This window comes from Nesoenas mayeri (genome assembly GCF_963082525.1).
Source record: "Nesoenas mayeri genome assembly, chromosome: 27".
In the NCBI taxonomy this organism is placed as follows: Eukaryota; Metazoa; Chordata; class Aves; order Columbiformes; family Columbidae; genus Nesoenas; species Nesoenas mayeri.
Window position 1 is genome coordinate 5,025,083 of NC_137555.1, and position 12,889 is coordinate 5,037,971.

Here is a 12,889-nt window from a genome sequence, read left to right on the forward strand (position 1 = left end):
TTTTCTGCACAGGCTGTTTCTTTGGGTGGGAGTGTGGGCTACTGCCTTGCGTAGAGGATGCATCAGCTGATGAACAGCTATCATGATCTCATTCAGGCAAAAGACTGCAGATCCTTGCTGCCTTTTCCTGCCTTCTGGAGAAAGTGCTTCTGTATCCCTTTTCTAAACTGAGCAGATGAGTATCAGACTTGTACTGTTTCTCTCTAAAATGTAACAATGGACAGACCTATGCTTTTGGGGAAAAGAATAAACAAAACAAAAAAGTAAGATTTTGTAGTCTTCCGAGGCACTGGGGAAAATGGATATCTCAAACTCTGGCTTTGTTTTGGGAATCGTTCTCAGTATTTCCTGCAGCTTTGGCCGTATTTGAAAATAAGCATGTTTAGGGAGAACTGAAGCAGAGCTGCCCTCCTCTTTGCCCCGCCGTTATCCTGGCTGGGAGCCTGGGATCAAAGGCTTAGTCTGATCTCCTCCCTGGAAGGTGATCAATTATCCTTTCACAGCCAGCCCTCTGGATCTCTCCGTGCCATCAAGGCATTTGTCCATACCTCTTCCTTTGCTTTAAGCTATTTTGCGAATGTTCTTAGTGCAGGAGGCTCCTCCCTGCGAACTGGTCGGAGCCTGAGGTTGTCAGCCCTTTCCCTGGAATAGCTGGAGCTTTCTGCAAACGATTGAAAGTGAGCAGCTTTAGCCAGCATTATGAATCTGCTCAAAAGCTGAAAGGCAGTAGCTCAGTTAGTTAACATGGTGCTTCAGTGGGATTTATTAATTAATAATAATATTTAATAGTATTCAATGCCATTGATGCTGAAAATGGGAAAGGCACTTTTGCAAACAGGTGCAGAGTAGTACCTACCTTTTTGCTTTTTCTCTTCTGTATTCTGCTGATGATTTCCTTCCCAGACCAGCCTGGCGTTGTGTTTTCTGCGTCTCTGATGTCTCTGAGCAGCTCCCGTCCTACTTAACCATTCACTCAGGGGGTGGAGACTCCAGCGGGCAGTGGGATGAGCCTCCCACTCCGAGGGTCCGGGGTCCGGGACAGGGAGGCTCGTGTCCCAGCGGCCGGGGGGCTCCGAGCAGGACTGCAGGAGAGCTTGCTGGCTGAGGAGCGCGGGGCACGCCGGGTTCTACCGCCGCTTTATTCTGTTCTTTCTTCTAATCAGAGAGTAGATTCAGGCTTCAAAACAATTTTTCCCCATTGAACGTTAAGTCTCAGCGGCAGTAACAATAGTCTGTGTCGGTCGCAATCAACTGTCCCATCCTAGAAATCAGGTTTCTGATAAAATTTACTGTAAACACGGACGTAAGAAATGGTGTGTGAGTGACCTCCACCTTCAGGAAGTGGCTGCGCAGCGTCCTCAGTTGGGAAGCATGGCAACAGTTACTTTGCATCTTGGAAAAGATGAAACACTGGTTATTCTGAATGTTTATCTCTTCTCTGTGCGGAAATCTATGTCAAGATTGTCACATATATTTCTCTGAGAGTCACAGTGCTGGTGATAACATTACTGCTGTAAATATGATTTAAGGGCAGCTACATTTGACAGTTTCCAGAAGGGACTCCCGGTTTTTGAGAAAAAGGTGACTGGACACTACTGAGTAGGCATGGGCTAATTTATATTATTTTTAAAGATAACAGCTATTTGCAACTGGCCTTCTAGATTAAAGATCCTAACAAACTAACAGCCATGGGAGAAGGTTTCATAAGATATTATTTCCTGGCTTTTCACAGCTTAAGGACAACTCCAGCAGTTTGGAGTGTGGTGTGGGTGCCATTTGCAGTGCTTGACATGTTTTAGGGGAGTGAACAACTGTGTCTGCTCTCTCGAGCACTGTCCACTGGCTTATTTCTAAGCTGATCCTGTCTAGGGACAGTTTTGGCCAGACTGTTGAGCATCAGTGGTGCTGCGCACCAGCGTGGCGTCCTGCGCAGGTCCGTGTCCGCAGGGGACAGCTCTGTGCACAGTGGCCTCGGCCGGTTCAGCACACGCGACCAGCCGTGCTGCGGCTCTGGCCATGCACCTGTGCAGCGGCACTGATGTGCTTAATGCCGGCAGACCCGGGAGGAAGGAACATCTAAACCCGATGGAATGGTCAGAGCAGTTTTGGCTTGGGTGCTGAGGTGGAGAACTGACACAGATAGTTAATTTCAGCGCGTTTAGAGGGTTTTAAAGAGCTCTGGTGTTTCATTTACGCAGCCTGCGAGCTCTCCGCGCCCGTTAGCCGCAGCGCCGGCCCCGGGAGCTGACGGGGACAGCGCTGCTGCGCGGACCCGGCGCCGCTCGTTCCCGCCGCGCGGCCCCTTTAAGGGCGGGCGGGAGCCCGCGCCACGTGCCGCGGGCGCCGGAGCCGGAAGCAGCGTCGGCCGCGGCCAAGGCCCCGCCGAGCCGAGCCGAGCCGAGCGCTGCGGCCCCGCCATGAGCCGCCCGCCGGCCCTGCAGGCGCAGACCTGCGGCCCCTGGGAGATGAAGGAGCGCCTGGGCACCGGCGGCTTCGGGAACGTCATTCGTTGGCACAACAAGGTAGGCGGCGGGCGGCCCGTCGGCGCGGCCTGGGCCGGGGCCGGCGCTCAGGCTGGCCCGCGCTGTGTCCGCAGGAGACCGGCGAGCAGCTGGCCATCAAGCAGTGCCGGCAGGAGCTGAGCCCGCGCAACCGCGACCGCTGGGCGCTGGAGATACACATCATGAAGAGGTGAGGCGCGCCGGGGCTGCGGCGGCCGCCGGGCGCGGCTGCGTCAGCGCCGCCCGGTCCCGCGGGCGGGAGCGGCCCGAGCCGGGTGTGACGGCCGCGCTGCGGGCGCTGCGGGCGCTGCCCGCTCCGGGGGGCCCGGCCCGCCGCGGGGCGGGTGCGCGGGGAAACCCCGCGTCGAGCTCCGCGGCCCCGGGCCCCAGGCTCCTGCTCGGGCGCCGCCGCGGCCCGGGGCTCTGTCGGCGCTGCCCAGGCGGGATCCGCGCCGGGCTGACCTTCGGGGCGTTGCGCTCGTTTTGGAGCGCGAGGTTGCGGCGAGGCCGGGCCCTTGGAGGGTGGCTGAGCTGCAGACCTGCAGGATTCACCGCTTCGTTTCTAAAAGAGTTAATGTGGGACTTTGCGTGCTGACCGTGAGCGTGCGAAGCTGCGTGGCTGTTGCAGAGCAGTCGTCTCTCGGGTGTCGTTGTGGTTCCGCTCATCACGTGTGTTTATTTGCCTTGTTTCCACTCCTCAGGCTGAACCATCCCAACGTGGTGGCTGCCCGTGACGTCCCGGAAGGGATGCAGAAGCTTGCACCAAATGACTTGCCGCTGCTGGCCATGGAGTACTGCCAGGGCGGAGACCTCCGCAAGGTGACGTCCCTGCGGTGGCGGTCCAAGGCCTTCTCGGCTCATCCTTGGGTTTCTGTTGGAGTTTCCCTGCAAAACCTCTGCTTTCCCATTCTGGTGGTTCCTAATTCTTGTCTTGGCACCAAGAGGTTTTGGTCGATTGGTTGTTGATATTACATTCAGCTTTTGAAGACTTAAGTGCTTTCTGAAACGTTTTGTATTTGTTTGGCTGCAAGTGACACTGTGAGGAGTTTGTGCGTAGAGGGTGAGGGGGGTGCCGCAGGATGTGAGTGTGGCCAAGACCATCGTATGGGCTATATGCTTCCTGGAAGCAGGTAACTCCTGTCTGTCATAGGAAAAAATAACACACGTTAATTCTGATCTTGCTATTTTTCTAACCTTTGCCATAATCTGCCTATAGATAAAACCCAGACCTTAGAGCTGATATTTGAGCTGGTACTGCCAGGCACAGGGAAGTGCCTGTGAAGGATGGAACAAGTAGAAGGAAGAGAATGAGTATGACACTGACTTATTTCACACACTCTTTTCTCTTCTCATATGGTTAGACCAAGGCCTGAAGCTGTAATTGCTGCTGCCGGAGGTTACAGTCCCATAGCGTTTTGTGCCTCTAGAGAATCTCGTTGCTGTTACTGGAACCTCATGCATCTGTGAGAGCTTGTGGGACTGTGAGCGTCACTCAGGATAAAAGAGGGGAAGGCTATATTCTGTGTTGTTTTCTTGCAGTACCTGAATCAGCTGGAGAATTGCTGTGGCTTACGGGAAGAAGCTATTCTCATCTTGTTATCTGATATTGGTAAGTGGTAGCAGTACCTTTAGTTGTCTGAACTATGGAAGCCCTCTCAGTGCTGAAATCCACTTTAAAGTTATGCAGCAGTGACCTTAATGACTCCATCTTAGACTGAACTTCGCAAGGTATGCTTGTTTCCTGTCTTGCTCTGCCAGCACTCCCTGTAGGAGAGCCAGCCTTTGATTATTATTCTTGAAAACACAGAGATGTATTTTCTTGCCCAGCTAAAATGCTGCTCAGGATTTTCTGGAAGGTTCTGGATAGCTGAACACTTGCCAAGTGGTTCTGGTTTATGTTGCACATCAGTCTCCACCCTCAGCTTAACAGCTGATCATCAGGACTTGAGAATGTGTGCGATCGGTGGGTTTCCATTAGCATTTGGGCCACCACTACGTGGAATTACTGACAGCTCTGATGCAAAGATTGCCAAGTGCTGTTTAGAGACTTTGGAGTGGCGTTTTTTTGGCCAAGCTATGTTGTGATCTTACTGAGTTGCAGCTGAGGCAAAATCGGGTAGGTACTGAGGCTTTAGAAGATATTTAGGAAGCGTGTTTGAGGCAGATGTATGCGTAGAAAGTGGGCTTGTGCTATGTACAGTTAGTTACACTCTTACGAGTGGTGCTTTCTATATCTCAGCTTCGGCTCTCAGGTACCTTCATGAGAACAGGATCATCCACAGAGACTTGAAACCAGAGAACATTGTGCTGCAGCAAGGAGAGCAAAGGGTAAGCAGGAACCAGGTGCCTGCCTGCACAGGCAAGTAAGTCTAAAAGGAACATGCATGCGCTTCATGTGGTTACAGTGGTCCCTCTGCAAGAGCACTCAACCCAGGATAACAGCCAGCTTAGATCTGTGTGTCAGATGAACAGTATTCCACGTGCAGCTGAGATGAAAGGTTGTATTAGACTTCTGCTAACACCTGATAATTTGACTTTCAAAAGACCAAGGCTGTACTCACTGACCCAAGATCTGAATTAGCAAAAATGTCTCCAGCTCTGTGTGTATCAAGCCAATGACAACTTTACATGCTTTGTGGTTTTAGGAATCTACGGGAGCCTCCTATTTCCATCTCTTCTTTGGCACCTTTCCTGCATACCTTTGAAGAGCTGAACCTTTTCTCTCTCTGCTGTATGGTATATGTGCTTTTAACAGGACATCTCTCTAGTGTTCTTATTCTCTGTTGCGTGTTTCAGTTAATACACAAGATCATTGACCTCGGATATGCTAAGGAGTTGGACCAGGGTAGCCTATGCACATCCTTTGTTGGAACTCTGCAGTACTTGGTAAGGAAGGAATTCGGCTAGAAGAGCAGCTACTGCTTTGCAGTGGGGTAGAGTTAACTGTTACCAGGCTTTGGGCTGGGAGGAAGTACTTGTTCTGGTATGGGGTACATTTGGGGTGCTGCAGCTAGCAGAGGTAACTGTGTTTTCTCTGACACTGAGTTTTCACAGTGTCTGCTAGCTATGCCTGTTATCAATGAGCAGCAAGAGTGCCAATAATCTTTGCTGTTCACTCTGAGAGGATCTCAAAATTCGTGAGAAGCAGAGCATTCAGCACTGTCTTTAATCTGTTGTACAAATATTAATGAGCTCTTAAGAGGCAGAGCTAAGAGGTGGGTGGCTTTGTCTTGTGTGTGTGTGTAAACTGTCTCAGGCTCCAGAGCTGCTGGAGCAGCAGAAGTACACGGTGACGGTGGATTACTGGAGCTTTGGCACACTGGCCTTTGAGTGCATCACAGGCTTCCGACCGTTCCTACCCAACTGGCAGCCAGTGCAATGGTGAGTGAGCTGGGGCCGGGTGATAAGGAGAGTGCATGCAATGTGACAGGTGCGGTCCCTTGATTCTTAGGGTGATATCCCTGTGTCCTTGCCCTTACGGACACCGACTCCCTTCACGGGAGTTTGACATACCTGAGCAAGTTCAGCGTTCCTGATACTTGCTCTTTGGGATCAGGACTGACTCCTGCGGAGCAGGTAGCAGAAACCAAAGTGGTGTCTGTGTTACATCCCTCAAGTGTAGCTTTAAGAGCCTACTAACATGCATGCTAGGAAGGGCAGGTCGTTATTTCACCATTTTACTTGCTTGAATTCACTAGGCATACAAAAGTGCGACAGAAGAGTGAGCTGGATATTGTTGTTTCAGAAGATTTATCTGGAGAAGTCAAATTTTCTAGCAGTTTACCCTTCCCAAACAATCTAAACAGGTGAGGACTAGAAATCTGTTATCGCACACTGGGATAAACTGTTTCTTCTGCAAAAAGACCAGGCTTATATTAAATGCCTTACTATGTTAGTCTGCAAAGAAATTGAGCACGACACAAACAACACTTGTGTCCTTTTTCAGACTTGTGGAGTTGTGAGTCTGCTTCTGCCTTCTAAACAGTGCTTTTGTGATTGGAGTGGGGAGGTTGTTCATCAGTCCTCCTGCAGAGACCAGGCTGTATGGTGGCTGCAGAGGCACTTTTTAATCTTCTGATCCTCTTCTTAATTTGGTACTTCAGTGTTTTGGCTGGGAGGTTGGAGAAATGGCTGCAACTCATGTTAATGTGGCACCCACGGCAGAGAGGTACAGATCCTACATACGGACCCAATGGGTGTTTCAAAGCTTTGGATGACATTTTGAACTTGAAGGTGAGAAATGGCTCTGTATTGCCCTGAAGAGTTTTCCAGAGAGCAGTTGCCTGTACCCCATGAGAGAAGAGTCTCAAGTCATAGACCTAGGAAGAGAGCAGCAGCAGAGAATCTCATTTAGCTGTCTCTGCACAGTAACAGGTGCTTTCTTGCTCATTTGAGGACAAATACTCCCTGACCTTGTTGAGAGTAGCAAAAAACTGCTGTGTGTGATTGGTTTCATGTTCTGGTAGAGGATTCTGCAGTTGAAGCTGTTTAATTGCCATGTGGCCTCTCTTCCACTTGAGGGAGGACAAGGACTTTGGCATAGTGTTATTAAGTAGCTGCAAAGTGACTTCTAGAGCCCCACAAATTCTTTGTCAGTTTATGAGTGGCCGATGTCTCAGTCTTGGGAATCTCTGCTCAGACATGACCAGTGTATCCATAGCCCTTCTCATGTCACACTACTCTTCTTGTAGTTGCTTCGTGTTTTGAACATGGTCACGGGAACTGTACACACCTACCCTGTGACAGAGGAGGAGACTCTGCAGACTGTGAAGGCCAGGATCCAGGCAGATACGGGAATCCCCGAACAGGACCAGGAGCTACTGCAGGAAGCTGGACTCGCGTTGTTTTCTCAGAAGCTGGCCACTAAACATATAGCTGATAGCAAGGTGAGTCTAACTACTCCCTTCCTTGCTGTTGAGTGAATCAACAGGCACTCTCACGTTGGGAGCACAGCACTGCCTGCTGTTCTGGCAGGCGATTGTCATAGAACCACGCAGACCTAACAGCCCTTGCAGATTAGGCACCTAATGTGGTGCCTTTAGGGTTCAGTCTTTGGCTGAGGAGGAACTTTCTGTTTATGGCATTACTGAGGCTTCTGCAGAGAGAACCTGATGGGTCTTTTGTCTTTTGCAGATGAATGATATGGCAGCTGCAGACACAGACCTCCTCTTCCTCTTCGATAACCAAAAAGTTGCCTATGAGGCTCAGGTTGCCTTGCGTCCTCATCCCGAAAGTGTTGACTGCATCCGTAAGGACTTTCTCTAGCATGAATGTGAGAGGTTGTCCGCGTTGAGAGGGCTGCCTGTGTTCTGCCGTCTGTATCTTGTGCAAAGAGTAGACAGAGCTTTTGCGTATTTGAACTGAAGAAGAAGCAGTAAGATGGACTGGCATAGTACTCATTTGATTTGTCAAAATAACTGAGGAAAGGAATTGTTTGATTTTGAGATATTGGGGAAGCTGCTTAGGGGTTAGCCAACTGTAGGCTTTGCAAGAGGTAACATGCCCCTCAAAGAAGTGATGTTTTGATCTCTTTCGTAATGTGATAACACTACTTTTACGCTTCGTGCTCATATGTATGTTTCCCTCCTCTTCCCCTGCCCCCCTCTGTTTCCAGTTCAGGATCCAAAGAAGAATCTCCACTTTTTCCAGCTGCGGAAAGTGTGGGGTCAGATCTGGCACACAATCCGGATGCTGAAAGAGGATTGTAACCGGCTTCAGCAGGGGCAGCGAGCAGCCATGTACGGTGGCCGTTTCTCTAGGACGCTTATTTCTGTCTGCCTTTGCTCCCCAGCGAAAGGGAAAGAACGGGAATGGGGAAGCCCATGAGTGGAGCTGTTAACAGTTAATGAAACGCTGAGAGTTCCATCCCCTTACACAACTGCTTTTGTGCTCACTGCTACACTCTGCAATACCTATTTTGATGTAAGTGGAAGCCTGCATTTTTAGCTCAGGAGGGTAATAGGACCTTCTTGTCCACACAGGATGAATCTGTTACGTTACAATAGTACCCTATCAAAGATGAAGAATTCCATGGCCTCCCTTTCCCAGCAGCTGAAAGCAAAGCTAGACTTCTTTAAAACAAGCATCCAAATTGATCTGGAGAAGTATAAAGAGCAGATCGAGTTTGGAATCAGTGAGTATAGCATCTGGGAAGCAGAGGTCTTTTTATGCCTCTTATCCTCAGAGTATCTACCTTTTCATGTATGAACCTGAGAAAAGCAATCATTCTTTCATTCCTTCATAGCTTCTGAGAAGTTGCTGTTTGCCTGGAAAGAAATGGAGCAAGCTGTGGAACTTTGTGGGCGAGTATGTTTCTAAATCTAACTGCTTCTCCTAAAGAAAAAGAAGCTAAGAATTTTGGTGTTGTGGGTTTTTTTGTTGTTTTTTTTTTTTTTCTTTTTAAAATTTATTTTTTTCTCTATATATTTTTAATATGTTTTTGTTGGTGGTGTTCGTTTTTGTTTTGTTTGTGGTTTGTTTTGTTTTTATTCATTGACCTCCTTTAAATAGTGTCTGGATTGATTCCAGATGTCACGTTGGTTTCGGTGGCGCCGTTTCTGTCCATTGCCGGTACCTCACGAAGCTCGTGGTGTTCGTGAGGCTTAGGGGGAAAACGGAGATCTTGGTGAACGTGAGAGGAGATTTTTGCAGCGGTTGCACCCGGGTGTTCTGCTAACCCAGTCCTGGAGCCGGGACAGCTGGAAAGAGGATATAGGACCTAGGTTGAAGTGAATGGGAAAGCAAATGGTTGGATAATTGAGCACAAGCATTTCAAGCATCAGTCTTGAATTTTCAAAAGTCAACGATTTTCCGTTCTTGGTACACGGGTACCTGCTCCCAGTAGGACATTCAGCCTTTTCAGACAAGACTGACCCTGTAAGTAAGGCTGAGGACCATTGCTCCCAGACAAGGAGTGAAAGGTGACTAACTAGTTGATATCTTACTGTTTTGCAACCTTTACTCCTCCTCCGCTGGGCGGAGGCAGAAGGCAGAATGACCGTCTAAGCAGCAGCAGCGTCTCCCTGTGAGCAAGTTCAAGTGAAAAGCAGAATTTGGGGTGCCAGGAGTGGATGTGGTTGTGTTTTTAGGAAAAAGGGGAAAAATGGCGATGGATAGGATGAGAAAAGAGATTTCCTGGAATAGCCAAGGAAAAGAAAGCGTGATGGCCTCAGAACCAGCAACATGTTTCCTACGAAGTCTGACCCTTCAATGGCTCTTTGCAGGCTGAATTTTTTATCGCAAAATTCTCAGTTGTTGTTTTACCCCAGAGCACCACACTGATTTCCTTGAATTGAAATTACTAATATTTTCATTTGTCTTTTTTCGAGGCTGCTGCTTGCATCCTGCCAATGTGTTTAGAAATGTGAATGAGAAAAGGTGACCCAGTTTGCGTGGTAGTGTCCCTTAGCAGGAGACTGTTCATTGCTTATGTTCTGCCCTGCTTTCAGGAGGATGATGTGGATCAGCTAGTGAAGAAGATGATGGCCCTGCAGACAGACATCGTGGACCTGCAGAGAAGCCCACTAGGTCGTAAACAAGGAGGAACGCTGGAGGATTTGTGAGTTGAGCTACCTTGAACTTGAGATGCAGGAGTATTGCTAGCTAAGCTTATTCACTGCAGGACAAGGAAAGTGCCATCTATTCAGCCCAAATTATGGGGAACTGGGAGGACTTTGACTCCTTTCCTGTCATTTGAGATCTTGAACTACTTGTTCGTAAGTTAGGTTCTAGAGGAGTCCTTTGTGTTCTGTGCTTTTTTCTTCTAGAGAAGAACAAGCCAGAGAGCTGTACCGGAGACTGAGAGAGAAGCCAAGAGGTAAAAGACATTTTAGCTCAAGGTCACCTTGCTTTGTGTGGATAGTAACTTTGGAGATGCAATAATGAGCATTGAGAACTCTCTGCATTCTGGGCCCGCCCCTGCACTAGCTGCACGTGGACTCTACTGAACCCACCTTTTTTTTGGAGAGGGGAGTCAGTTTTAAACTAGGACAGCCTTGCTTTCTTGGTGCTTTTTGAGCTCTTCTCAGAGCAAGCTGCTGCTGCTACAATAGATGCTGCTGCTTCTGTCTGTCCTGTAAGGCTGCCCTTCTGTGTAAGATTCTGACTCTCATTCCAGATCAGAGGACAAGTGGTGACAGCCAAGAAATAGTACGACTGCTCCTACAGGCAATCCAGACCTTTGAAAAAAAAGTCCGAGTCATTTATGCTCAGCTCAGGTGAGCTCTGTAGTTGGTTTTAGTGAGGGTTAAGAGAAAGCATTTTCTCTTTCAGCAAGAGGTTTTGTTCTAGAGTTTTAAAAACCGGTGTGTACAGCTAATGAGATCTCAGAGTGTTACAGGAAATAAGAAACTTAAAAGTTCCCCTATTCCAGTTGCCCATGTGTGATGATGTTTGGTTTTTTTTTTTGGTCAAATAGTAAAACTGTAGTTTGCAAGCAGAAGGCACTGGAACTATTCCCCAGAGTGGAGAAGGTGATGAATCTGATGAACGAAGATGAGGAAACAGTTGTTAGGCTTCAGGAGAAACGACAGAAAGAACTGTGGAACTTGCTAAAAATCGCTTGTGTAAGTAAAATAAAAACTCTAGTGTAACTTGAAAATATGGTTTGCAGCACAGGTTAGTGAAATAATTAATAGTACATTTAGTATGTCCTATGGTTCTTTTCTCTGTTATTTTGAATTAGTATGAAGGCCAAGTTCCAGGCTGTCTCATACTCCTGGCTGCTGGAAATTAGTGGAAGTGATTGCAATCTGAATATTCTGTGTTTTTTTCAGAGTAAAGTCCGGGGTCCCGTCACGGGCAGCCCAGAGAGCACGAACACATCGCGTCTGGGCAGCCCTGGTCAGCTGCTGCTGCCGGTCCCTTCTGGAACGTGCGGTTTATCAGAGTCGGTCAGGAGAAGGTGAGGCAAAGTCTGGAGCTGTGTAACTGCAGATGCCGGCACTACAGGACTGGGGCTCCTGCTTTGTGAAATAATTACACATGGGCTTTGCCGCATCTTGCACTTTGTGTTCAGCTTCTGTTGTCAGCAGCCTTTTCTATGTAGTAGCTAGACTTCCTGGGGCTCGTTAGTCTTCCTTAGGAAAAACAGGATAAGGTATAGCACTTACCTTACCTCAATAATAAGAGTTTTGTTTTATCTGGCATTGTTGGGGCATTGTCAGGTGAGGTGATGGTAGCTGAGCTGTATCAGAAAGAAGAGACTGCTGTTACCAAGCACATGTAGTTCTGGTTTGCTTAAATGAACTGGGTCACCAGCTGGAATGCCAGACCTTGGTTTGTTCATTTATATGTTGCTCAGTCCTTTAGTTCACAGGCTGTTCTGCAACTTTAGCAATGGTGACTCCACGTAAGAACCTAACTCCATCTTGGAACGTGCTTCCGTTCCCCATCCCAGTAAATCTAGGGATGCCACCGACTTCCCCAGTTGCAATATGAATTACTAGTTTACGAGCTGGCTGGTAAAGATTAATAATCTTCAGTGCTCTGCAGCACACCTGCCAGAAAGATTTCCTACAGATAGAGGCGGCATCTCTTTTAACGAAACTGCCATGGAAAATAATTGTGTAATAATTGTCCCTTTCAGTGAGGAGCTACTGCTGGAATCACAGAAACTCTGTAGCCAACTAGAAAATGTGATACATGACACAATGAAGGATCAGGAGCAGAGCTTCATGGTAACGTACTTGATATTCTTCTGTAGAAGGACTGGGGAAGCTCATGGCTTCACACTTCTGCTTGGGTAGCTTTGCCACCAGTAAGTAATACGGCTAACGGAAATCTGCATGTTACTCTTTCGGACAAGGAGAGAGTAGGAGCTGCGGGAGATGAAGCGCCCGCTGCCGGACGCGGTCCCTGCTGGCTGAGAACGAGAGCCGCGCTGGGACTGTGGCTGCGCTGAGCAACAAGAGGCGGGGAAGGCACTGGCTGTTGTACAAAAATACTGCAAAATTGCACTCTTAAAATTAGGAAGTGCTTGTGGTGGCAAAACAGTGGTGGGCAGTGATGCTTATTTAATGAAACAGAATATAGGAAAGAAAGGAAAGTGTTACAGAAAATAAGTAGATTCAGGGTTTCCCTCACAGCAATTGCATGGTTCATCACAAAACTATAAATTGCTTCCCTTTTATTCTGGAGAAATATCAACTGTAAGCTAGTGTTGAACTTTGTAGTTCTAACTGTTTGTTTTGTAGGCTCTAGACTGGAGCTGGCTGCAGCCTCAGGTCGAAGAAACAAGCAGTCCAGAACAAACGCAGATGTAAAATTGCTTCAGTCACCTCGGAAGACGAGCTGCTCCGGGAAGCCAACTGTGAAAAGCTGCTGCCTCTGAGAAGGGAAGTTCAAGTGCCTCCTTCTACTGTCACCTACTGCTGGTGTGATGCACACAG

The 12,889-nt window shown here is 48.3% G+C and overlaps 1 protein-coding gene across 2 annotated transcripts; it reads left to right on the forward strand.

Annotated features, from left to right (window-relative positions):
- The first annotated feature begins 2,373 nt into the window (after positions 1–2,373).
- IKBKB (inhibitor of nuclear factor kappa B kinase subunit beta) lies at positions 2,374–12,823 on the forward strand. 2 transcript variants are annotated; one of them, XM_080360116.1, is made up of 21 exons: positions 2,374–2,522; positions 2,597–2,691; positions 3,203–3,320; positions 4,041–4,110; positions 4,741–4,829; positions 5,298–5,387; positions 5,758–5,882; positions 6,200–6,307; positions 6,605–6,734; positions 7,193–7,387; positions 7,635–7,749; positions 8,116–8,239; positions 8,483–8,634; positions 8,746–8,807; positions 9,950–10,059; positions 10,268–10,317; positions 10,618–10,717; positions 10,918–11,065; positions 11,276–11,403; positions 12,088–12,178; positions 12,695–12,823. In XM_080360116.1, exons 1-21 carry the CDS (start codon positions 2,418–2,420, stop codon positions 12,761–12,763), a joined length of 2,274 nt encoding a protein of 757 aa, XP_080216242.1. In that variant the 5' UTR covers positions 2,374–2,417; the 3' UTR covers positions 12,764–12,823. The 2 variants fall into 2 exon arrangements, 1 of the variants encoding a protein (XP_080216242.1); XR_013923367.1 differs by lacking the exons at positions 12,088–12,178; positions 12,695–12,823 and having other exon boundaries at positions 10,940–11,065.
- The last annotated feature ends 66 nt before the right edge of the window (positions 12,824–12,889 follow it).